The following is a 25,815-nucleotide window of genomic DNA, read 5'->3' as shown; positions in this document are numbered from 1 at the left end:
GAACCTGGAGGGCGATAAATGATAAGGATGTTAAGCTTGAAAGGGCTGGTAACTGTGACAGCATGGAATTCAAAGGAGGCAATAGACAGATGGGTAAGGGGAGAAAGAGAAAGACCACTTGGGAGAGATGAGGATCCCGGTGCCACCACCCCGCTGACCAGAAGCTCTCGGGGTGTGCGAGAACACGTGGGGGACGAGGAGAGAGCAGTAGGAGTAGCAGTGTTATCTGTGGTGATCCATGTTTCCGTCAGTGCCAAGAAGTCAAGGGACTGGAGGGAGGCATAGGCTGAGATGAACTCTGCCTTGTTGGCCGCAGATCGGCAGTTCCAGAGGCTACCGGAGACCTGGAACTCCACGTGGGTCGTACGCGCTGGGACCACCAGAGTAGGGTGGTCGCGGCCCACCGGTGTGGAGCGTTTGTATGGTCTGTGCAGAGAGGAGAGAACAGGGATAGACAGACACATAGTTGACAGGCTACAGAAAAGGCTACGCTAATGCAAGGAAATTGGAATGACAAGTGGACTACACGTCTCGAATGTTCAGAAAGTTAAGCTTACGTAGCAAGAATCTTATTGACTAAAATGATTAAAATGATACAGTACTGCTAAAGTAGGCTAGCTGGCAGTAGCTGCGTTGTTGGCACTACACTAATCAAGTCGTTCCGTTGAGTGTAATAATTTCTACAGTGCTGCTATTCGGGGGCTAGCTGGGTAGCTAGCAGTGTTGTTACGTTACATTGAGTTAAAAGAACGACAATAGCTGGCTAGCTAACCTAGGAAATCGGTCTAGACTACACAATTGTCTTTGAAACAAAGACGGCTATGTAGCTAGCTATGACGGCTATGTAGCTAGCTCTCTCCCCATCATCTCTCCTTTCTCTCTCTCCCTCCATCATCTCTCCTTTCTCTCTCCCCCCATCATCTCTCCTTTCTCTCTCCCCCATCATCTCTCCTTTCTCTCTCCCCATCATCTCTCCTTTCTCTCTCCCCATCATCTCTCCTTTCTCTCTCCCCCCATCATCTCTCCTTTCTCTCTCCCCCATCATCTCTCCTTTCTCTCCCCCATCATCTCTCCTTTCTCTCCCCCATCATCTCTCCTTTCTCTCCCCCATCATCTCTCCTTTCTCTCCCCCATCATCTCTCCTTTCTCTCCCCCATCATCTCTCCTTTCTCTCCCCCATCATCTCTCCTTTCTCTCCCCCATCATCTCTCCTTTCTCTCTCCCCATCATCTCTCCTTTCTCTCTCCCCATCATCTCTCCTTTCTCTCTTTCCCCCATCATCTCTCCTTTCTCTCTCCCCCATCATCTCTCCTTTCTCTCTCCCCATCATCTCTCCTTTCTCTCTTTCTCCCCATCATCTCTCCTTTCTCTCTTTCTCCCCATCATCTCTCCTTTCTCTCTTTCCCCCCATCATCTCTCCTTTCTCTCTTTCCCCCATCATCTCTCCTTTCTCTCTTTCCCCCCATCATCTCTCCTTTCTCTCTTTCTCCCCATCATCTCTCCTTTCTCTCTTTCCCCCATCATCTCTCCTTTCTCTCTTTCCCCCCCATCATCTCTCCTTTCTCTCTTTCCCCCCCATCATCTCTCCTTTCTCTCTTTCCCCCCCATCATCTCTCCTTTCTCTCTTTCCCCCATCATCTCTCCTTTCTCTCTTTCCCCCCATCATCTCTCCTTTCTCTCTTTCCCCCATCATCTCTCCTTTCTCTCTTTCCCCCCATCATCTCTCCTTTCTCTCTTTCCCCCATCATCTCTCTCCTTTCTCTCTCTCTCTCCGTCTCTCTCTCTCTCTCTCTCTCTCTCTCTCTCTCTCTCTCTCTCTCTCTCTCTCTCTCTCTCCCCTTCATCTCTCCCCCTTCATCTCTCCCTCCCCATCATCTCTCCTTTCTGTCTCTCTCCCCATCATCTCTTCTCTCTTTCTCCCTTCTGTCTCTGTCCCTTCTCTCTCTCCCCATCATCTCTCCCTTCTCTCTCTCCCCTTCTGTCTCTCTCCCCCATCATCTCTCCCCCATCATCTCTCCCTTCATCTCTCCCCCTTCATCTCTCCCCCCGTCTCCCTTCTCTCTCTCCCCCATCATCTCTCCTTTCTGTCTCTCTCCCCCATCATCTCTCCCTTCTGTCTCTCTCCCCCATCATCTCTCCCTTCTGTCTCTCTCCCCCATCATCTCTCCCTTCTGTCTCTCTCCCCCATCATCTCTTCTCTCTTTCTCCCCCCATCATCTCTCCCTTCTGTCTCTCTCCCCATCATCTCTCCCTTCTGTCTCTCTCCCCCATCATCTCTCCCTTCTGTCTCTCTCCCCCATCATCTCTCCCTTCTGTCTCTCTTCCCCATCATCTCTTCTCTCTTTCTCCCTTCTGTCTCTCTCCCCATCATCTCTCCCTTCTGTCTCTCTCCCCATCATCTCTTCTCTCTTTCTCCCCCATCATCTCTCCCTTCTGTCTCTCCCCATCATCTCTCTCTCTCTCTCTCCCCCATCATCTCTCCCCCATCTTCTTTCCTCTCTTTCTCCCCCATCATCTCGCCCTTCTCTCTCTCCCCCATCATCTCTCTCTCTCTCTCTCTCTCTCTCTCTCCATCATCTCTCCCTTCTCTCTCTCTCCCCCTTCTGTCTCTCTCCCTTCTCTCTCTCTCCCCCTTCTGTCTCTCCCCTTCTGTCTCTCTCCCTTCTCTCTCTCCCCATCATCTCTCCCTTCTCTCTCTCCCCTTCTGTCTCTCTCCCCCATCATCTCTCCTCCATCATCTCTCCCTTCCCTCTCTCCCCCATCATCTCTCCCTTCTCTCTCTCCCCCATCATCTCTCCCTTCTCTCTCTCCCCCATCATCTCTCCTCTCTCTCTCTCCTTCTCTCTCTCCCTTCTCTCTCTCTCCCCTTCTCTCTCTCCCCCTTCTGTCTCTCTCCCTTCTCTCTCTCTCCCCCTTCTGTCTCTCTCCCTTCTCTCTCTCTCTCCCTTCTGTCTCTCTCCCTTCTCTCTCTCTCTCCCTTCTGTCTCTCTCCCTTCTCTCTCCCTCCCCATCATCTCTCCCTTCTCTCTCTCCCCTTCTGTCTCTCTCCCTCCTCTCTCTCCCCTTCTGTCTCTCTCCCCATCATCTCTCCCTTCTCTCTCTCCCCTTCTGTCTCTCTCCCCCATCATCTCTCCCCCCGTCTCCCTTCTCTCTCTCCCCCATCATCTCTCCTTTCTGTCTCTCTCCCCCATCATCTCTCCCTTCTGTCTCTCTTCCCCATCTCTTCTCTCTTTCTCCTTCTGTCTCTCTCCCCATCATCTCTCCCTTCTGTCTCTCTCCCCATCATCTCTTCTCTCTTTCTCCCTTCTGTCTCTCCCCATCATCTCTCCTTCTGTCTCTCTCCCCATCATCTCTCCTTCTGTCTCTCTCTCCCCATCATCTCTTCTCTCTTTCTCCCCATCATCTCTTCTCTCTTTCTCCCCCATCATCTCTTCTCTCTTTCCCCCATCATCTCTCCCCATCATCTCTTCTCTCTTTCTCCCCATCATCTCTTCTCTCTTTCTCCCCATCATCTCTTCTCTCTTTCTCCCCCATCATCTCTTCTCTCTTTCCCCCATCATCTCTTCTCTCTTTCTCCCCCATCATCTCTTCTCTCTTTCTCTCCCCATCATCTCTCCCTTCTGTCTCTCTCCCCATCATCTCTTCTCTCTTTCTCCCCATCATCTCTTCTCTCTTTCTCCCCCATCATCTCTTCTCTCTTTCTCCCCCATCATCTCTTCTCTCTTTCTCCCCCATCATCTCTTCTCTCTTTCTCCCCATCATCTCTCTCCCCATCATCTCTCCCTTCTGTCTCTCTCCCCATCATCTCTCCCTTCTGTCTCTCTCCCCCATCATCTCTCCCTTCTGTCTCTCTCCCCATCATCTCTTCTCTCTTTCTCCCCCATCATCTCTCCCTTCTGTCTCTCTCCCCATCATCTCTTCTTCTGTCTCTCTCCCCATCATCTCTTCTGTCTCTCTCCCCATTCTCCTTCTGTCTCTCTCCCCATCATCTCTCTCTTTCTCTTCTGTCTCTCTCCCCATCATCTCTCCTTCTGTCTCTCTCCCCATCATCTCTTCTCTCTTTCTCCCCCATCATCTCTCCCTCTCTTTCTCTCCCCATCATCTCTCTCTCTCTCTCTCCCCATCATCTCTCCCCATCTTCTTTCTCTCTCTCCCCTCTCTTTCTCCCCCATCATCTCTCTTCTCTCTCTTTCTCCCCATCATCTCTTCTCTCTTTCTCTCCCCCATCATCTCTCCCTTCTCTCTCTCTCTTCTGTCTCTCCCCCATCATCTCTCCCTCTCTCTCTCTCCCCCATCTCTCTCTCTCTTCATCCCTTCTCTCTCCCCATCATCTCTCTTCTCTCTTCCCTCTCTCCCCATCATCTCTTCTCTCTCTCCCCATCATCTCTCCCTTCTCTCTCTCCCCCATCATCTCTTCCCCCTCTCTTCTCCCCTCATCTCTCTCTCTCTCTCCCCCTTCATCTCTCCCTTCTCTCTCTCCCCATCTGTCTCTCTCCCTTCTCTCTCTCTCCCCTTTCTGTCTCTCCCTTCTCTCTCTCTCTCCCCTCTCTCTCTCTCTTCTGTCTCTCCCCATCATCTCTCCCCTCTCTCTCCCCTTTCTCTCCTCTCCTCCCCATCATCTCTCCCCCATCTCTCTCCCTTCTCTCCCCTTTCTCCCCATCATCTCTCATCATCTCTCCTCATCTCTCCCCCATCATCTCTCTCTCTTTCTCTCTCCCCATCATCTCTTCTCTCTCTCCCCATCATCTCTTCTCTCTTTCTCCCCATCATCTCTCTTCTCTCTTTCTCCCCATCATCTCTCCCCCTCTGTCTCTCTCCCCATCATCTCTTCTCTCTCTCCCTTTCTCTCCCCCATCATCTCTCCCTTCTCTCTTCTCCCCCATCATCTTTCTCCTTTCTCCCCATCATCTCTTCATCTCCCTTCTTCTCTCTCTCTTCTCCCCATCATCTCTTCTCTCTTTCTCCCCCATCATCTCTTCTTCTTTCTCCCCCATCATCTCTTCTCTCTTTCTCCCCCATCATCTCTTCTCCCCATCATCTCTTCTCTCTTTCTCCCCCATCATCTCTTCTCTCATCTCTCCCCATCTCTCTCTCTCTTCTCCCCCATCATCTCTTCTCTCTTTCTCCCCATCATCTCTTCTCTCTTTCTCCCCATCATCTCTTCTCTCTTTCTCCCCATCATCTCTTCTCTCTTTCTCCCCCATCATCTCTTCTCTCTTTCTCCCCCATCATCTCTTCTCTCTTTCTCCCCATCATCTCTTCTCTCTTTCTCCCCCATCATCTCTTCTCTCTTTCTCCCCATCATCTCTTCTCTCTTTCTCCCCATCATCTCTCTCTTCTCCCCCATCATCTCTTCTCTCTTTCTCCCCATCATCTCTTCTTTCTCCCCCATCATCTCTTCTCTCTTTCTCCCCCATCATCTCTCTCTTTCTCTTTCTCCCCATCATCTCTTCTCTCTTTCTCCCCCATCATCTCTTCTCTCTTTCTCCCCCATCATCTCTTCTCTCTTTCTCCCCATCATCTCTTCTCTCTTTCTCCCCCATCATCTCTTCTCTCTTTCTCCCCATCCTCTCTTCTCTCTTTCTCCCCCCGTCATCTCTTCTCTCTTTCTCCCCCTTTCTCCCCCATCATCTCTTCTCTCTTTCTCCCCCATCATCTCTTCTCTCTTTCTCCCCCATCATCTCTTCTCTCTTTCTCCCCCATCATCTCTTCTCTCTTTCTCCCCCATCATCTCTTCTCTCTTTCTCCCCCCATCATCTCTTCTCTCTTTCTCCCCCCATCATCTCTTCTCTCTTTCTCCCCCCATCATCTCCCCCCCATCATCTCTTCTCTCTTTCTCCCCCCATCATCTCTTCTCTCTTTCTCCCCCCATCATCTCTTCTCTCTTTCTCCCCCATCATCTCTTCTCTCTTTCTCCCCCATCATCTCTTCTCTCTTTCTCCCCCATCATCTCTTCTTTCTCCCCCATCATCTCCCTTTTCTCCCCATCATCTCTTCTCTCTTTCTCCCCCTTTCTCCCCATCATCTCTTCTCTCTTTCTCCCCCATCATCTCTTCTCTCTTTCTCCCCATCATCTCTTCTCTCTTTCTCCCCCCTCATCTCTTCTCTTTCTCCCCCCATCATCTCTTCTCTCTTTCTCCCCCCATCATCTCTTCTCTCTTTCTCCCCCCATCATCTCTTCTCTCTTTCTCCCCCATCATCTCTTCTCTCTTTCTCCCCCATCATCTCTTCTCTCTTTCTCCCCCCATCATCTCTTCTCTCTTTCTCCCCATCATCTCTTCTCTCTTTCTCCCCATCATCTCTTCTCTCTTTCTCCCCACCATCTCTTCTCTCTTTCTCCCCATCATCTCTTCTCTCTTTCTCCCCATCATCTCTTCTCTCTTTCTCCCCCATCATCTCTCTCTTTCTCTTTCTCCCCCATCATCTCTTCTCTCTTTCTCCCCCCATCATCTCTTCTCTCTTTCTCCCCATCATCTCTTCTCTCTTTCCCCCCCCCTCATCTCTTCTCTCTTTCTCCCCCCCATCTCTCCCCTCATCTCTTTTTTCTCTCTCCCCCCCATCTCTCCTTCCTAGTCTATATACTGTCGCCGGTTGAGAATGCACTGAGTCAAGGCCGTCTTCACGGCCTTATGGGCGTGCTTGTGTATGAGCGTATGCACACTGCATTTGCATGCTTGCTCGCTTATCCCTCTTATCCTTATAAATACAAAATGGCTTTTATTCTATTTTATTATGATTTGCACAAACAGATTGAACACATTTTAGTACAACATTTGTCTTGACTCTCTTGGTCAGAACGGCGTAATGCCATGCATTATTAACATTCTACTGCTTAGACAGACAACTCCAGATGCATACATTACTGCAGTGCCTTGTTCAACTCCAGGACAATACTCGGTCTGTACGGAGTAATTGGTTATTCAGTAAAAAAATATATATTAACTTGTTTTTTGTATGTCTGTTTCTGCCTGCCTCCCTCCCTCCCTCCCTCCCTCCCAGGGGTTGTCTGGAAGAGGGTCTGGAGTCCTTGCTGAAGGCTACAGGAGGGAACCTATTGATCCTCAAGGTGTCTCATTGTCCCAACCTGCTAACTGACCGCTCCCTGTGGCTCGCCAGCTGCTTCTGCCGAGCCCTGCAGGCCGTCACATACAGGTACTACCACCAGGGGGCGATCACACATAATATAGTACAGTGTGCATTAGAGGTTGGCCGGTTAATTAGGGTCGATTTTCAAGTTTTCATAACCGTTGGTAATCAGCCTTTTTGGATGCCGATTATGGCCGATTACATTGCACTCCACGAGGCGACTGTGGCAGGCTGACCACCTGTTACGCGAGTGCAGCGTCAAAAGGACCTTGTGGCTGAAAGGAGCCAAGGTAAGTTGCTAGCTAGCATTAAACTTATCTTATTAAAAACAATCTTCACATAGTCACTAATTAACAGCACATGGTTGATGATATTACTAGGTTAATTAGATGGTCCTGCGTTGCATATAATCGCAGCGGTGCCTGTTCATTTATCATCGAATCACAGCCTACTTCAACTTCGCCAAACGGGTGATGATTTAACAAAAGCACACAAGTACCTAACCATAAACATCACCTTCCTTCAAATCAATACACAATCAATCTGGCTATTTAGTTCAAAGAAAGGCATGTTAGCAGGCGATATTAACTAGGGAAATTGTGTCACTTCTCTTGCTTTCTGTGCAAGCAGAGTCAGGGTATATGCAGCAGTTTGGGCCGCCTTGCTCGTTGCGAGCTGTGTGAAGGCCATTTCTTCCTAACAAAGACCGTAATTCATTTGCCCGATTTTTACATAATTATTGACAGCAATATTTAGACTTGGATATTTAGATATTGAGACGAGATAAAATATGGAACGATTCCGTATTTCACTGAAAGAATAAACGTTTTGTTTTCAAAACGATAGTTTCCGGATTCGACCATATCAATGACCAAAGGCTCGTGTTTGTTTGTTTATTATATTATATTTAAGTCTATGATTTGATAGAGCAGTCAGACTGAGCGGTGGTAGGCAGCAGCACGCTCGTAAGCATTCATTCAAACAGCACTTTTACAGCTCTTAGCAATGCTTGAAGCACAGCTCCGTTTATGACTTCAAGCCTATCAACTCCCGAAATTAGGCTGGCAATACTAAAGTGTCTATAAGAACATCCAATAGTCAGAGGTACATGAATTACAAATGGTATAGAGAGAAATAGTCGACTCGTCATAATTCCTATAAATACAACCTAAAACTTCTTACCTGGGAATATTGAAGACTCATGTTAAAAGGAACCACCAGCTTTCATATGTTCTCATGTTCTGAGCAAGGAACTAAAACATGGCACATATTGCACTTTTACTTTCTTCTCCAAAACATCCTCCTGTTTTTGCATTATTGACCGTTTCATTATTTATGTGAGACTAAATAGATTTTATTTCTGTATTATATTAAATTAAGTGTTCATTCAGTATAGTGGATTCGGAAAGTATTCAGACCCCTTGACTTTTTCCACATTTTGTTACAGCATTCTAAAATTGATTAAATTGTTTTTTTCCCCCTCATCAATCTACACGCAATAACCCATAACGACAAAAGGAAAAACTGATTCTCGCTTCTCTTCAAGTCCTCTCAAGCTCTGTCAGGTTGGATGGGGGAGCGTCGCTGCACAGCTATTTTCAGGTCTCTCCAGAGAATCTGGTTTCTCATGGTCTGACAGTCCTGTAGGTGCCTTTTGGCAAACTCCAAGTGGGCTGTCATGTGCCTTTTACTGAGGAGTGGCTTCCGTCTGGCCGCTCTACCATAAAGGCCTGATTGGTGGAGTGCTGCAGAGAAGGTTGTCCTTCTGGAAGGTTCTCCGATCCCCACACAGGAACTCTGGAGCTCTGTCAGAGTGGCAATTGGGTTCTCGGTCACCTCCCTGACCAAGACCCTTCTCCTCCGATTGTTCAGTTTGGCCGGGCGGCCAGCTCTAGGAAGAGTCTTGGTGGTTCCAAACTTCTTCCATTTAAGAATGATGGAGGCCACTGTGTTCTTGGGGACCTTCAATGCTGCAGACATTTTTTGTTGAGTACACAAAAGCATCATTCAACCCATCGGCTTTCTCAAGGCACCCTCATATGCCACGTCTTGAAATATGCAGACAGACAGATTTAAAGTACATTTACGTTGTACTACTTCAACCTTCTAACGCCGCCATAACTTTTGGACTTTATAACAATCCCAGAAGGCATGAATTATGGAGTCCTTGTTAGTTTTACACTTCAGACATGACTCTTCGATTGTTCTGTAGAGTTAGGATGTTGTCTCTTGTATAATACGTTGTATACATGATTTTATACCGAATTAAATGTACATTCTTTTGTTAACGCGTTAGTTGTGTTCCAACTTTCCCTCCATCTTGTTCTGTAAAAGTCTTGTTCATATTTTTCAAAAGAGATTGTCAGTTGGTTAAGCTCTCTGCAAGGTTTCATATATCTTACCTATCATATGAATATCCTTTTCTGACTCAAATGGGATTCCCTCAAGATTGTTCTGATATCCAAAAGATTTCAAATCGACATTTTGTAATAGACAACTTTTAAGCTGCATTGTATTTGAAAATATCTACGTTGACCGATCCAAAATAGCTTTTTAAAGCCGTCATGGAGATGAATGTATTTCCTATTCCCAAGTCATCTACGGTTTCTATGCCTTTGAAGTTTTCCACGTGGACCGATTCATCGGTGAATTCTGAAAAGCTAATCCAAGGATTGTTCCACAAGGTTTTTTTTTTTTTTTTTTGTAGAATTATATTTCATTTACTTCCACGTTGTTCTCGTGTTCTTAACAATGAAGTTATTCATGTTCTTAACGTTCCCCTTTGAAAATAGACACGTTAAAAGATACAGTAGTTGTTACCTGTTGTTCCTCTTTAGTGAATTTGAAGCAAGTAAAAAAACTTGGGTGGCGATTTGATGATACAATTCCAAGTCTTGAAGGTTAAAACAACCCTCAAGACGTAAAGTAGGAAGATGTCAAACGTTCCTTTTTTATTCTATGAATTAGTATTACAAAAATAAATACAAAACCTTTTTGAAGAGGTTTATTCCCAAGTATTTAATATTTTTTTGTGGTCCACTTAGACTGCTGTAAATCATGAGTTAAATTTTTTTTTTTTAAACACTTATTGCATTTATTTAGTTTTCTCACGTTAATTTTATATCCTGAGATTTGAGAGTATTCCGAAAATATTTTTTGCAATAAGTATTGGTCAGGTATATCAGGAGATCATCTGCAGATAAGTTTAGTTTATATTCATGTTTTCTAATACTTTCTGAAGCGGTTTATTTGCCAGTGCAAATAAGTACTTGGGTAGAAGAAGTTCACTTCGACCCACTGAGTCAAAAAGAACAATGTCGGAGTTTAATTCTATAAGAAAAAAGCTGCAAAAAGGAGTTGGAAAATCAATAGAAGGGAGGACCAGAACAATAGCCTAATGTTCAGGAAGGATTTGGTGTAGAGGATGATTGCGAGGCGCTATACACATTTAGACAGTTCGTGATCATCTATAGGTGCCATCTTTATCAGCATCATGAAGTTAAACTGAAATCTTATCAGAAACATGTTGGGTAGTATTCACACCTTTTTTACATTTTCCGGGCAAACTGTTATTAGGAAATTTTGCTGCGCAAGAGAAGCAGAGATTGAAGAATTTTACCAACGTTGACTAGATAAAATAAATGACTCAATCGATCTATGACATTATTCTGGTTATTCTGTCAACAATCCTTTGATTCTAAGCCAACCCCCGCCTGTTTTGCTCCACGATTGTGCATGCATCGGCTTTGTTGCTAAACAACCCACCTGTCTTTACAGGTACTACCACCACGGGGTGCTCACACTCTATACAATATAATCCACTACAGTATGTATACTATATAGTATTCCACTGTGGTATTACAGAATATACTGTAAGTACAGTAGCATTTAATCTGCCACATTAAAGCAGTAGACGGGCCACGTTTGGCCCGCGTGCCATGAGTTTGAGACCCCTGATTATATATTATGAATGTGTGTCTAGATTGATATACCATGAAGTATAGTGAATTGGTGTTTTTTGTTCTAGGAGTGCCACAGACCCTGTAGGACAGGAGGTGATCTGGGCTCTAGGAGCCGGCTGTAGAGACATCATCTCCCTCCAGGTGGCACCACTACATCCATGGTGAGAGGCTACACATTTTATTTTATGAATACTCTTAACACATATATTGTAACGTACCTCTCTCTCTTTCTCCTCCAGCCAACAACCGGCTCGCTTCAGCAACCGATGCCTGCAGACCATTGGCCGATGCTGGCCGCACCTCAGAGCCCTGGGCGTGGGCGGGGCAGGATGTGGCATTCAGGGACTAGCCTCGTTGGGTGAGGAAATTCATTTGGATAAATATCTCATGATTTAATAAATAAACTGATATAGGGACTATTCTTTCAGAAAAAAAGAAACCATTTGGATTGAAGTGCTTTGTAATCAGAGGTCTTTGTTCAGTCCCAGGTTTTCGCCTGTTTTTGTTGCGATTTCTGCGGCCAAAAATGCTTGATTTTGCGGCAGCTTTTCTGAAATTCTGCAATACATTTTGCGATGTTTTTTTTCTTCTTCTTCACGCTAAATTTCATATAAAGCAATACAAAGCAGAATACATCATCCAAAAACAATTAGAAACATCTAAAGTGCTTAGTTTAGTTTATTTTCCTGAACAAACAGCTCTGTCATAATCCACTCACGCATCAGTCACACACACCTCTCCAATCCATCAGGCTTGGGGCTTGCTATCAACACAAGATGCACCTCCCATTCCAACTCACTCTCTCTCTCTCAACCCCCCCCCCCCTAATGGATTCAAAGCTGATCAATCGCTTTCAATTTGAGGATCAATATTTATTTCTAATAAGTTGTCTTCAAAATTCTCGAGAGATTTTTTTTCCTGAAAGTGTCGTAAGGGAGACAAACAACAGGAAACATAGAAATATAATATCGTGGTTGAAATGTACTGTTCCATTTCTAAAGAAATAAATAAAAAAATCCAGAAAGATTGTGCTTTCGTGATCCGTATTATGTTTTACAGAGAGTTTAAAATGGCAAAACCGACGAATTACACTCAGCTCTTTGAGCAGCGTCTCCATAGACAGACTGGCGGAGAGCAGAGTGCCGACCACCCTACTGAAGCCAAGGTTAGCGGAGTAAAACGCCACTCACCTTGATTCATACTACTGTCAGCGCTTGCCACGGTCTTCCCTGCTACCACTTTGCTGTGGGAACTATTCTGACATTCTCATATGCTTTGCTGATTTGAAGTGACTGTTGATTGTCGACTTTCTCTAGTTTCCAAAAACATTTAGAAATAGTTTCGCACGGCCGTTAGCTGTTATTTTTGGTTGGCAAATGAGATTGATTTCTGTTCGTTGTACTGCCTGTCAAGCCATCAACAATCGCCCATGATCTTCTCACGTGAATACGCTGACAGGCTAGGGGGGGAAACTTCGTTGACGCGTGGTTGGATTGGGCCATTTTCCACGGTAACAGTGCAGTAATTAGTCAAAATTATTAACCCGCTTTTGATTGGACCCATTTTATGCGCTAGAAGTGCGGGATTTGGTCAAAATTGCGAGCTCTCGCATAATATACGCTGATTGGTAGATTTTGCATTGAATTATGCGATTGCGGAATCCTGGAGGAACTGTTTGTTGATGGATAGAACTTTGTACTTCAAGGGGTTATTTGTCACATATTAGATTTTTTCCCCCCACTTTTTTTCTTCTTCTGAGGAACAAAATATTCTGATTTATTTCTGGCCCGTCCACACGTATGGGAAGCGGGATGCGTGCGACTGCAAATACCCTCCCAGTCAGAAGGAAAAATGTAACCCAGCTATTACGTTCCTCCTCACGATTCACAGCATGCAGGAACAGAGGGAGGAAATGACTTTTGTGGCTAGATGAGAAACAGTTGTTTTGGTGGTCTGTCTATCAGTACATCCCCATATTGTTATTTATCCTCTTGTTCGTTTGCACCCCAGTATCTCTACTTGCACATCATCATCTGCACATAATAATAATAATAATATATGCCATTTAGCAGACGCTTTTATCCAAAGCGACTTACAGTCATGTGTGCATACATTCTACGTATGGGTGGTCCCGGGGATCGAACCCACTACCCTGGCGTTACAAGCACCATGCTCTACCAACTGAGCTACAGAAGGACCATCTATCACTCCAGTGTTAATGCTAAATTGTAATGATTTTGCCTCTATGGCCTATTTTGTCTTACCTCCCTACTCTTCTACATTTGCACACAGTGTACATATATTTTTTATGTTGCGTTATTGACCGTACGTTTGTTTATGTGTAACTCTGCGTTGTTGTTTTTTGTCACACTGCGTTGCTTTATCTCGGCCAGGTCCCAGTTGTAAATGACAACTTGTTCTCAACTGGCCTACCTGGTTAAATAAAGGTGAAATTAACATTTGTAAAATAAACAAACATGGGCTGAGTGAGGATGAGGGGTGGCAATAGGAAAGGACATTGAGTGCCTCTCAAATAACACCCTATTTCCTATATAGTGCACTACTCTTGGCCAGAGCCCTACAGTGCCTTCAAAAAGTTAGACTTTTTCCACATTTTGTTGTGTTACAACCTGAATTGAACATTTTATATTTTATTTAGATTTTGGCTCATTGGCCTACATTCAATACCCCGTAATGTCAAAGTGGAATTATGTTTAGTGTTTTTAGAAATGCTTACTAATTAATTAAAAATGTAAAGCTGAAAAGGTATTCAACCTCTTTTTTTTTTTATTGGAAAGCCTAATTAAGTTCAGGAGTCAAACTTTGCTTAACAAGTCACAATAAGTTGCATGGACTCACTCTGTGTGCAATGGTAGTGTTTATCATATCTGTACACGTACCTGTAAGGTCCCTCAAGTCGAGCAGTGAATTTCAAACATGCACTACATGACCAAAAGTATGTGGACACCTGCTCCTCAAACATCTCATTCCAAACCCATGTAGTTTGCAGCTAAAACAGCCTCCACTCTCCTGAGAAGGCTTTCCGCTAGATGTTGGAGCATTGCTGCGAGGACTTGCTTCCATTCAGGCACAAGCAATGGTGAGGTCGAGCACTGATTTTGGGCATTACAATTCATCCCAAAGGTGTTTGATGGGGTTGAGGTCAGGACTCTTTACAGGCAAGTCAAGTTCCTCCACACCAATCTCTACAAACCATTTCTGTATGGACCTCTCTTTGTGCCCGGGGGGCATTGTCATGCTGAAACAGGGAAGGGCCTTCCCCAAACTGTTGCCACAAAGTTGGAAGCACAGAATCGTCTAGAATGTCATTGTATGCTGTAGTGTTAAGATTTCCCTTCACTGGGACTAAGGGGCCTCACCTGAACCAAGAAAAACAGCCCCAGACCATTATTCCTCCTCCACCAAACTTTACAGTTGGCATTATCAAATCAAATCAAATTTATTTATATAGCCCTTCGTACATCAGCTGATATCTCAAAGTGCTGTACAGAAACCCAGCCTAAAACCCCAAACAGCAAACAATGCAGGTGTAAAAGCACGGTGGCTAGGAAAAACTCCCTAGAAAGGCCAAAACCTAGGAAGAAACCTAGAGAGGAACCGGGCTATGTGGGGTGGCCAGTCCTCTTCTGGCTGTGCCGGGTAGAGATTATAACAGAACATGACCAAGATGTTCAAATGTTCATAAATGACCAGCATGGTCGAATAATAATAAGGCAGAACAGTTGAAACTGGAGCAGCAGCACAGTCAGGTGGACTGGGGACAGCAAGGAGCCTTCATGTCAGGTAGTCCTGGGGCACGGTCCTAGGGCTCAGGTCAGTTGAAACTGGAGCAGGAGCATGGCCAGGTGGACTGGGGACAGCAAGGAGTCCTCATGTCAGGTAGTCCTGGGACATGGTCCTAGGGCTCAGGTCCTCCGAGAGAGAGAAAGAAAGAGAGAAGCAGAGAATTAGAGAACGCACACTTAGATTCACACAGGACACCGAATAGGACAGGAGAAGTACTCCAGATATAACAAACTGACCCTAGCCCCCCGACACAAACTACTGCAGCATAAATACTGGAGGCTGAGACAGGAGGGGTCAGGAGACACTGTGGCCCCATCCGAGGATGTGTTGGGGCAGGTAACATTCACCTGGCATCCGCCAAACCCAGATTAGTCCTTCGGACCGACATCTGACGCTTGGCATTGCGCATGGTGATCTTACGCTTATGTGCAGCTGCTGGGCCATGGAAACCCATTTCATGAAGCTCGATGAATCGGCGGCCCCATTCTGTGAGCTTGTGTGGCCTACCACTTAGCGCCTGAGTCATTGTTGCTCCTAGATGTTTCCACTTCACAATAACAAGCACTTAAAGTTGACCGGGGCAGCTCTAGCAGGGGAAAGCTTTTGCCAAACTGAAAGGTGGCTTCCTATCACTGTGCCACGTTGAAAGTCACTGAGCTCTTAAGTACGGGCAATTCTACTCCTAATGTTTGTCTATGGAGGCTGTGTGCTCGATTTTATACACCTGTCAGGAACGGGCGTGGCTGAAATAGCCAAATCCACTAATTTGAAGTGGTGTCCACATACATTTGTGTATATATAGTGTAGAATCTACCACAGAACCAGGGAGGTTTTCCAATGCCTCGCAAAGAAGGGCACCTATTGGTAGATAAAAAAAGACATTGAATATCCCTTTGAGCATGGTGAAGTTATTAATTACACTTTGGATGGCGTTTCAATACACCCAGTCACAACAAAGATATAGGTGTCCTTCCTAACTCAGTTGCCGGAGAGGAAGGAAACCACTCAGGGATTTCACCATGAGGCCAATGGTGATTTTAAAACACTTTTAATGGCTGTCATAGGAGAAAAGTGAGGATGGATCAATAACATTGCAATTACCACACAATACTAATCTAATTAACATAGTGAAAAGGAAGCCTGTACAGAATATAAAAATATTCCAAAACATGTGTTCTGTTTGCAATAAGGCACTAAAGTGAAACTGCGGCAAAGAAATTAACTTTGTCCTGAATCCAAAGCGTTATGTTTGGGGCAAATCCAACACATCACTGAGTACCACTCTTCATATTTTCAAGCATGGTGGTGGCTACACCATGTTATGGGTATGCTTATCATCATCAATTTTTTTTGTAATAAATGGAATAGAGCTAAGCACAGGCAAAATCCTAGAGGAAAACCTGTGTCTACTTTTTCACAGACACTGGGAGATAAATTCACCTTTCAGCAGGACAATAACCTAAAACACGAGGCCAAATATACACTGGAGTAGCATACCAAGACGACATTGAATGTTCCTGAGTGGCTTGAAAATCTATGGCAAGACTTTGAAAATGGCTGTCTAGCAATGATCAACAACCAACTTGACATAGCTTGAATATATATATTTTTAAGTGGAAATATTGCACAATCCTTTTGTGCAGAGCTCTTAGACTTACCCAGAAACACTATAATCGCTGCCAAAGGTGATTCTAACATGCATCGACTCAGGGGTGTGAATACTTACATAAATGAGATTTATTTCATTTTCAACAAAATTGCAAACATTTCTTAAAACATGTTTTCACGTTGTCATTGTGGGGTGTTGTTTGATGATGGGTGAGCAGATTTTGTTTTAATCCATTTTAAATTCAAGCTGGTGACGCAACAAAATGTGGAATAAATCAAGGGGTATGAATACTTTCTGAAGGCTCTGTATGTGCGCTAGTGAAAGGTAGTGGACTTGTTAAGGGAATAGGATGCCATTTGGAAATCAGCCATTCTGATCGGTTCACACTCATCCTACCATCTCGGGCGAAACATGAGGAAACACTATCCCCAAGCTGTCTCAAATACATCTATATCTGAGAGTATATCATACAAATGGTAGAAACCCGGTGAACTTACTGTTTTGGTTTTGTAGGCTGGTTATGTGCGCTTTCGCTATGGCCGTCTCTCTTTTCAACTTTTTTTTAGGTAGTGTCGTTATTAAGTTTTATTTTCGTCTAACACTTCAACCCGTGAACAGAAGTATATCAATATGTGGTGCCAGGTGTATATGACTGCTTTAGACTCGGGATAGGCTCTTTAGATATCTTACCTAGCACTTGAAAAATGATGGATTAGCACATACCAAGCGTCCTGTCCGGGGGGGGGGGTACTTGTGCTTCTAGCTGCCTCACGCTACAGAAACTGAAGATATTCCCCTGCCCTATGGGCTGTTCTGGTGCGGTCAATGCTACTTACTTCCATACTACCGACTAAGCTGTTGGTATCAAAGGCATCTCAACCTCCTTCTCTCCTCCTCCCTCTTCCCCCTGCAGCGAGAAACTGCATGCGTTTGCAGGTGTTGGAGCTGGACCACGTGAGTGAGGTCAACCAGGAAGTGGCAGCTGAGGTGTGCAGGGAGGGTCTGAAGGGCCTGGAGATGCTGGTCCTCACCTCCACCCCGGTCACCCCTAAGGCCCTGCTTCACTTCAACAGTGAGTACACCCGACTACACTGCATAGTGCACTACATAGAACACTACTGGGAGGGTCTGGAGGTTCGAGAGATGCGGGTCCTCACCTCCACCCCCAAGACACTGCTGTACTTCAACAGTGAGTACATCCTACACCAGACCCAGGTTCAAGTAAATATGTGCTTTATTTTCACAAAGGAACCAATAGAACAATCCCAAAAGTGAAATCCCTGCCCATTTTTAGTTTTCCATTGCCCAAGCAACGGCTCAAAGTGTTGCGTAAGCACCCTTTTTGAACCCAGGCCTGCACTTTTCTCATCCAGCCAATCATTTCAGATCTACACAAGTGACTGGGGGCGTAGGGTCGAAGGGGGTTCTATTTGGAATTGGATGGCGAGTCTGCAGCTTCCGCGTGAGGGTTGTAAAACACAGTCTCGCCCCTCCAGGTGTGTGTCGTAACCTGAAGTCCATGGTGGTGCAGATCGGGGTGGAGGACTACTTCGAGGACCCCAGCAGCCCTGAGGCTAGGAAGCTGTTTGACGAGATGGTGAACAAGCTGCAGGTAATTAGAACAGTCCCAATGAATCCCAAATGCTCTTAAAAAGAATTGCATTTAAAAATCAGCTTAGATCATTTTTAAAAAGGGGGTGTAATACACTTAATAAGGGGGGGAATACTATTAAAACTTACTCTGGATCAGTTCTCCTAACTATGCCAGTCCAAACAATTTCCTGTCTTTGGGTTCTCTCCTGCCCACAGTATACACGTAATGTATATGACTAAGTCTGTAGCATCCTTTAGCGGCGGTTCGGTGGGCGAGCGAGAGTTGTCTATTATTACAACTCGACCACACTGAACCGTTCCGCGACTCCAAACCAGGAAGTCCAGTTCAGCTGGTCGTCTGAGGAATTGAGGAAATGGAATTAATCCCAGCTGCTTTCTGAAGGGAGGAAGCGGGGCGTTGAGGGCGGCCGCACGCCCACGGCGTTAAGAGGTTAAGAGGAAGAGCGCGTCGATATTCGCACTCGGATTTCGTCTACATTTTTCTCTATGGGCCCTGGTCAAAGTAGCGTACTAAATAGGGAATAGGGTGGGCGTGTGAGCCTTCCCTCCTTCTGTGAGTCAGTGGGGAAGGTGCCCCTTTCCCACTGGTGAATGCTGTGCTAGATTGCTCATAGTCGTTAAGTAACTAACTCCAGAGAGCTAAAAGTGTGTGTGTGTGTGTGTGTGTAATTTCGGCACTGTTCATTTGTCATGGCTGTAGCCAGACGGGGGAGAAGCAGAGCAAACATTTAGTCAAACTCAATAAACCCTCGAGGGGGAGAAACCTATGAGTTGTGTGTGTGTGTGTGTGTGTGTGTACTGTACAGTCAGTGAAAACCGCTATAAGGAACCAGCACCGTCTACAAACTTAGTTATATGCTGGTCTACAAATGTAGTTATATGCTTACTTTTCTGTATCTAAATACCGCTTCTCCTGGAGAAACACTCTTAAGTGTATTTTCGGTTCACACATTCTTAATAGGGCTGTGACGATATTGACGTCGCAATATTTTTCCCATGGTCGAATATGAAAAAGCAAAAAGCAGACCGAACTCTTTCGTCCGCTGTATGTTAAATGTAGTGTGCTAATAGTTTAGGGAAATAAATAAATGTGACTCGGGAATGACAACGTATTGATGTTTGTTTCCGACATTAGAGCTATTTTCCTAAAGACGTTGAAGCCGCTTTGCGTTTTGCTCCCTTGCCGTGATACTAACGAGTATCGCGACGCTGGCATAGTCACCGGGCCCTAATAGATTGAGGCACGCTCATTTACACACACCCTTTCGATGGTTCAACGGCCTCTACTGTGTGTGTGTGTGTGTGTGTGTGTGTGTGTGTGTGTGTGTGTGTGTGTGTGCGTGCGTATGCACAATGGTCTACAAACTCAAGAAGTGATGTTGACTTTTCTCTGCATAAATGAGTGTAGTGGTCTAAGCCCTCCATCCATCCCCTCTTTACCCTCCAGGGCTTGAAGAAGAGACCGGGCTTCTCCAAAATTCTGCACGTGAAGGCGGACATCCTCTGCTAACCCCTTTCACCACTCAGGACCCCCCCCAAAGAAGGGTCGGTCATTTTGTTTCCAGCCACACCAACAGAACAGACCCTGTCATTTGAAACCCCTTGACGTACCAGTCAGCCAACACACACACATAACTGAAGAGGAAATGCAGCAACTGTTGGAGAAAGTGGAAGTTGATGAACATGCTGCTTTTTAGTTAAAAATAAAAACCAATGTGTTTTCGGCCCTTAGCCTCGACTAAAAGACAGACACAGACACCACAGACAGATAGATGCTCCGATAGACCATTACAATGCATTACGGAACAGAGGATAGACAAGACAAGAGGCCTGGGTAGGATAGGTCCACACCTTACCCTGGAGCATACAAACCCAGTGGAGATTTTCATGAAGGGACCAAGCCCTCCTTTACCATAGATAAGTACGAGAGCTCATGGGCAGCAACATTGAGGGCTATAACTCCATTTTAAAGTATTACATTTTGTGTGTCCTCTATCCAACTTTATGGTGTGGTAAAGACATCATCCGTCAGGTAACAAGACCAGGGAACCGTAAGTTTCCGCAAAAGCATACAGGGACCCTGCCTGTGAGTTGCTGACCTGCCAAACAGATTTGAAACGTAAACTCAGCAGGACTATTGGACTTTGTAGATGCTGTAATCTCGGCGGCCATTTTGATTTCAACTGAGAAAAGAGCTGTAAGCAGGAGGACGGATGTCATGAAAGAGCAGGCTCTCGTTCTTCACTGAGAGCATTGCGTCTGGGATGCTTTTTATCAAGATGCTAAACCGTTAGTTAAAATAGATTCCCAACCTGTGTGTGTGTGTGTTTTTAAGGGAGGGATACATGACACACCAGCTGCAGACTTGGTCGAACATAAAACGAGAAGATATCTTGTCACCTCGAGAACGTTTTTATTCCAAGTTCTTTATCGGCCTATCAGCCACTCCGTGGTGCGGTCGCCATGGGAACAGCGCAGTATTGAACACTAGGTCCATCCTCCGCATGCTCATCAGCCGAGCACCATCTCTCGCACACTCTTGGATTTTTCAGCTGTCAATTACTTTTGTCTGTGGGAGTCATACGGTATCTATAGGCCGGTTGGTCCACAAGGCAGCTACTGTGTTATTTGTTTTTAAGCAGGGTTGCAAATGAATTCATTAGGCCTCTATTTCAGAGTTGATGCCATTCACAGCCGTGTGTCTGTTCTCCATTTCGTACAATGCTTTCTCCAGTGTGCCACTGATCTATAGGAGTGTTGTAAAAGGCAGGCGTTAACCCTATACTAGCCACTTGCTCTGTAAGCTGCAGTGAATTACATGCATAAGCTGTATCCCAAATGCACCCTATTCCCTATGTAGTGTAATACGTTTAGCCAGGGCTCATAAGGCTCTGGTCAAAAGTAGTGCGCGGAATAGGGTGCCAGTTGAGAAACGGCTATAGCCTACATCCAGTGCACGCAAAAGCACAACTTCCGTGAGCGAAAAGAGTTGTTGATTGTTGATTGACACGATGCAATTTATATGTTAACTGGCTATAAACATAATGTATAATACATGTATATATGTTACAGCCGTTTATTATGATATATATATATATATATATATATACACGCTGTTGTATTTACAGCCAGTACACCGGAAGGGCTTTTAATTGTCCGCCAGTTACATAGAGTTGGATAGAGGGCACATACTTGCCTCTTTCGTCACAACGACTTCATAGGTGTGCCCTCTATCCAACTTTATGGCCAGTTGCAATTTGTTCGATGTCATAGATCAGCTGACTCTCCGGAGCCCTCTGCTGAGCAGGATGACTCGTGCAACGACACACAGCTGGTGGAGAGGTAGGAAGTGTCCCTGGATGCCTCCCAAATGGCTCTGGTCAAAGGCAGTGCACTATATTGGGAATAGGGTGACATTTGGGATGCAGCGTTGATCTCAATTTGCCTCAAAGTCCTCTTGTTTCTTCACCTGCACTGATTGCCTTGTCAAGTGAAAGCAAAATGGTGGAAGCTCCCAGTTAGGCTATCTTACACCTGACCAGTTGTTTTTCGCTCAGTGCAATGATGGGAGAAGAGGACAGCATTAGCCTGTATGGATCCACTCGCAATACTGTACCGTTAATGCATTCAAGCAAGTCGTCGAGCTCAGGCAACAATGCACACCGACCCAAACCATGCAACACCCCAGGGAGGCATCTCAAGTCTATTGTGGACTCCTTCTGACAGAAGACAACAGTTGGAAGCTGATCCTCTGGTAGGCTTTGACTTATCCTTTGTTTTTTTTTAGGCTGTGGTCCAAATGGCACCCTTTCCCCCTGTATAGTGAACTGCTGTAAGTTAGACCAGGGCCCATAGGGCTCCGGTCAAAAGTAGTGCACTATATAGGGAGTGGGGTGCCATTCTGGGATTCAACTTTAGGGGGTTTTCAGTTCCTGACAATCTTGTCTTCTTTAAGACATTAAACACTGTACATAATGTTGTTTATAATATAAAAAGATTACTGCATTTGGTGTTCTAAAAAATTAAGGTCATACGTATAAGTATCGAAATGACGAAAACAGACAAATATTAAGAGTCTACAGGTGTCCATTCTGTGAGGTTTTTTTTTCTCCAAAGTCGAAAGGAAAGATTCAACTACAGTGGTAAGAAAAAGCATGTGAACCCTTTGGAAATACCCGGATTTCTGCATAAATTGGTCATCAAATGTCACAACAATAGACAAACACAGTCTGCTTAAACTATTAACACGCAAACAATTATACATTTTCATGTCTTTATTGAACACACCGTGTAAACATTCACAGTGCAGGTTGGGAAAAATGTGCTCCTTTGGCAGCAATATCCTCAACCAAATGTTTTCTGTAGTTGCGGATCAGACCTGCAAAAACAGTCAGGAGGAATTTTGGACCATTCCTCTTTACAGAACTCTTTCAGTTCAGTAACATTCTTGGGAGGTCTGGTGTGAACCGTTCTCTTGAGGTCATGCCACAGCATGTCAATTGGGTTGAGGTCAGGACTCTGACTGGGCCACTCCAGAAGGCGTAATTTTCTTCGGTTGAAGCCATTCTGTTGTTGATTTACTTCTGTGTTTTGGGACGTTGTCCTGTTGCATCACACAACTTCTGTTGAGCTTCAATTGGCGGACAGATAGCCTAACATCCTCCTGCAAAATGTCTTGATAAACTTGGGAATTCATTTTTTCAGTCTATGATAGCAAGCGGCCCAGGCCCTGAGGCAGCCCCAAACCATGATGCTCCCTCCACCATACTTTACAGTTGGCATGAGGTTTTGATGTTGGTGTGCTGTGCCTTTTTTTTTCTCCACACATAGTGTTGTGTGTTCCTTCTAAACAACTCAACTGTAGTTTCATCTGTCCGACAGTGCTGAACTTTCTCCATTTATAGACAAATTGTCTTACTATGGACTGATGAACATCAAGGCTTTTAGAGATACTTTTGTAACCCTTTCCAGCTTTATGCAAGTCAAGAATTCTTAATCTTAAGTCTTCTGAGATCTGTTTTGTTCGAGGCATGGCTCACATCAGGCGATGCTTCTCGTGAATAGCAAACTCATATTTTGTGAGGTTTTTTTTATTGGGCAAGGCAGCTCTAAACAACATTACCAAATCTCTTCTCATTGATTGGGCTCCAGGTTAGCTGACTCCTGACTCCCATTAGCTTTTGGAGAAGTCATTAGCCTAAGGGTTCACATACTTTCCCCAATGTTTAAATTATGTATACAATATAGACAAGAAAAATACAATAATGTGTGTGTTATTAGTTTTAAGCACAGTTTGTCTATTGAGCACACTGTGTTTGTGACTTAGATGAAGATCAGATGAGATTTTGATGACCAATTCATGCAGAAATCCAGGTAATTCAAAAGGTTCACATACTTTTTCTTGCCACTGTATATTATGTATAAACGGTAGTGTTGAAGTTTGCAGTTGTGTCCTATAGATGCTTTGTATTCAGTGTTCATCAGAAATGTGCGATAGAGATGGACATTATTTAGGAAAGAAAGAGGATAAAGATTTATTTGAGCTATTTATTTCTATAAAAAAAAGAGAGGTCTATAATGTTGGCATGTTTGTGTTCATGCACCAATCATCACGTTGCCTTTAACATATTCTGCTGTAGTGGCTGTAGTTCTAGATTAATATTTTAAAAGATTTTAAGATTGCTTGCAAAAGGTTTATGCTGTGTTTTTTTTATTTTTAATACGTCTGTTTGCACTAGTGGGAAAAAATAAGATAATACTGATATTTAATATTAGTGCTGTTTTTTTAATGTTTTAAAACGCTTTCTCAGTATTTGACAGATAATGATGCACTTTTTCCCCCCGAGCGCTTTTAGAGGCCCGTGTGGTTCTGTAAAGATGAACAAAAATCACACTTCCGTCGGTCAAACATTGTCATGCCGTTTCCATGGTTTCCTCTGTGGTGTGAGCGATCGGTTGGTTGCTCTCTTACATAGTCGTGATGATTTGGTTGATTTTTGTTTAAACTGAATGGTGGCCAATTAGGGGCAAGAAGGTAGATCACTTCATGACCGGTAGCCAATGGCAATGGTGGGAGTTTTTAACATGTCACACAATGCAGACCCTATTTTAATCGCCTATATCTGTCATTGGCGGTTGAAGTTTATGGTTGAACCTGGGTCAACTGGATTTCAAGTCCTGTTGAGGTTCATTTTACGCCGACATGACCTTATGCTCATGATCGTTACCAGGTAATGGCGAGTCTAACTATGTTCGTGTCCTCTGTGTGTTTGTGTTGGTTTGCTTTAAAGCTTCTTATCCAAATGTATTGTGTGACAGAAGCCCTGCTGACATTGTTTTAGAACATGTCCTGAAAACCAAAATCAAATAAGAGAATGAGATTAAGAGTTGAAGAGGAGTCGTTCGGACAAAAACATACTCTATGTCTGGGTTCCCCGACTGGGGGTCCCGGGCCGGGGTTGTATTTGATTTCTGAGCAACAAAAGAGAACTTGGTTGGACATAAAGTACTGTTAAAACCATCAAATCGGCTCCAATTGATTTTCATTTAGGAAATCTGTTCCAAAGTATTCAAATGAAACTTTCTTTGTCAAATGCGCCCAATACAACAAGTGTCGACCATACTGTGAAATGCTTACTTTTACAAGCCCTTCACCAACAGTGCAGTTCAAGACAATATGTACTAAACAAATGGAGGGGGGTAAATGTAATGGTCCAGTGGCCATTTTTAATGAATTGTTCAGCAGTCTTATGACTTGGGGGTAGAAGCTGCTAAGAAGCCCTTTGGACCTAGACTTGACGCTCCGGTACCACTTGCCGTTCGGTGGCAAGTCTATGCGACTGGAGTCTCTGACAATTTCTTGGGCTTTCTTCTGACACCGCCTATTCCCACGCATAATAGAGAGAGATATGTGATCGTATACAAATGTATGCAAGGTTTGAAATGATTGTTTTGGGCAAATATACAGTACTAGTCAAAAGTTTAGACTCGTATCCATTCAAAAGGTTTTTATTTATTATTTTTCTTTACTATTTTCTAGTAACCAAAAAAGGGTTAAACAAATTCAAATATATTTTAGATTTGACACCCTTTGCCTTGATGACAGCTTTTTACACTCTTGGCATTCTCTCAACCAGCTTCTTGAGGTACCTGGAATGCATTTCAATTAACAGGTGTGCCTTCTTAAAAGTGAATTTGTGGAATTTCCTTAATGCGTTTGAGCCAATCAGTTGTGTTGTGACATGGTAGGATTGGTATATTTAGCCTATTTGGTAAAAGACCAAGTCCATATTATGGCAAGAACAGCTCAAATAAACAAAGAGATACGACAGTCCATCATTACTTTAAGACATGAAGGTCAGTCAATCTGGAACTTTTGACTGGTACTGTATCTGTTTTACCGTAAGGTAAAAGTTTTAGCCTACAAATGATTTGTAATTATCTTCTATTCCCCCTGGCCAGCCGCTCAAGAATAAAACCGGCCCACGGCCGATTTATAGTTGGATGATCCCTGCTGTATGTTCCACTACTAGGATCTTATCCATAGCTAAGATTCAATGTGTCTGTAGTTAAAAGAGAGAATTAGCCCAAATGACAAAATGACATAGTTTCCCTTACCCTATAAGCAGTCTATTGACGAGGTAAGTCCGTGCTTTGGTTTTGTTTACCTGGACACTGCCGCAGGCTGCTTATAAGGAAACCAATGTAACCGTTTGTAATTTGGTGAACTATCCCTTT

At 44.4% G+C, this 25,815-nt stretch overlaps 1 protein-coding gene across 3 annotated transcripts in view; it reads left to right on the top strand.

Moving 5' to 3' along the window:
- Positions 1-24,772, top strand: part of LOC118395365 (F-box only protein 41-like) — a 113,117-nt gene extending 88,345 nt beyond the window's left edge. For 2 of the 3 annotated variants that reach the window (XM_035789110.2, XM_035789111.2), the window contains exons 9-14: positions 7,000-7,152; positions 11,114-11,209; positions 11,288-11,406; positions 17,378-17,536; positions 17,961-18,076; positions 19,526-24,772. In XM_035789110.2, coding sequence (XP_035645003.2) covers positions 7,000-7,152; positions 11,114-11,209; positions 11,288-11,406; positions 17,378-17,536; positions 17,961-18,076; positions 19,526-19,588 — 706 coding nt within the window. In that variant the 3' untranslated portion in view covers positions 19,589-24,772. Of the gene's footprint in view, positions 1-6,999; positions 7,153-11,113; positions 11,210-11,287; positions 11,407-12,107; positions 12,214-17,377; positions 17,537-17,960; positions 18,077-19,525 lie in introns of those variants that run through there. The other variant, XR_004827942.2, reaches the window with a different exon arrangement.
- Positions 24,773-25,815: the final 1,043 nt, after the last annotated feature.

This window comes from Oncorhynchus keta, chromosome 16, assembly GCF_023373465.1.
Source record: "Oncorhynchus keta strain PuntledgeMale-10-30-2019 chromosome 16, Oket_V2, whole genome shotgun sequence".
Lineage (NCBI taxonomy): Eukaryota > Metazoa > Chordata > Actinopteri > Salmoniformes > Salmonidae > Oncorhynchus > Oncorhynchus keta.
This window is presented reverse-complemented; position numbering and strand designations above follow the sequence as displayed.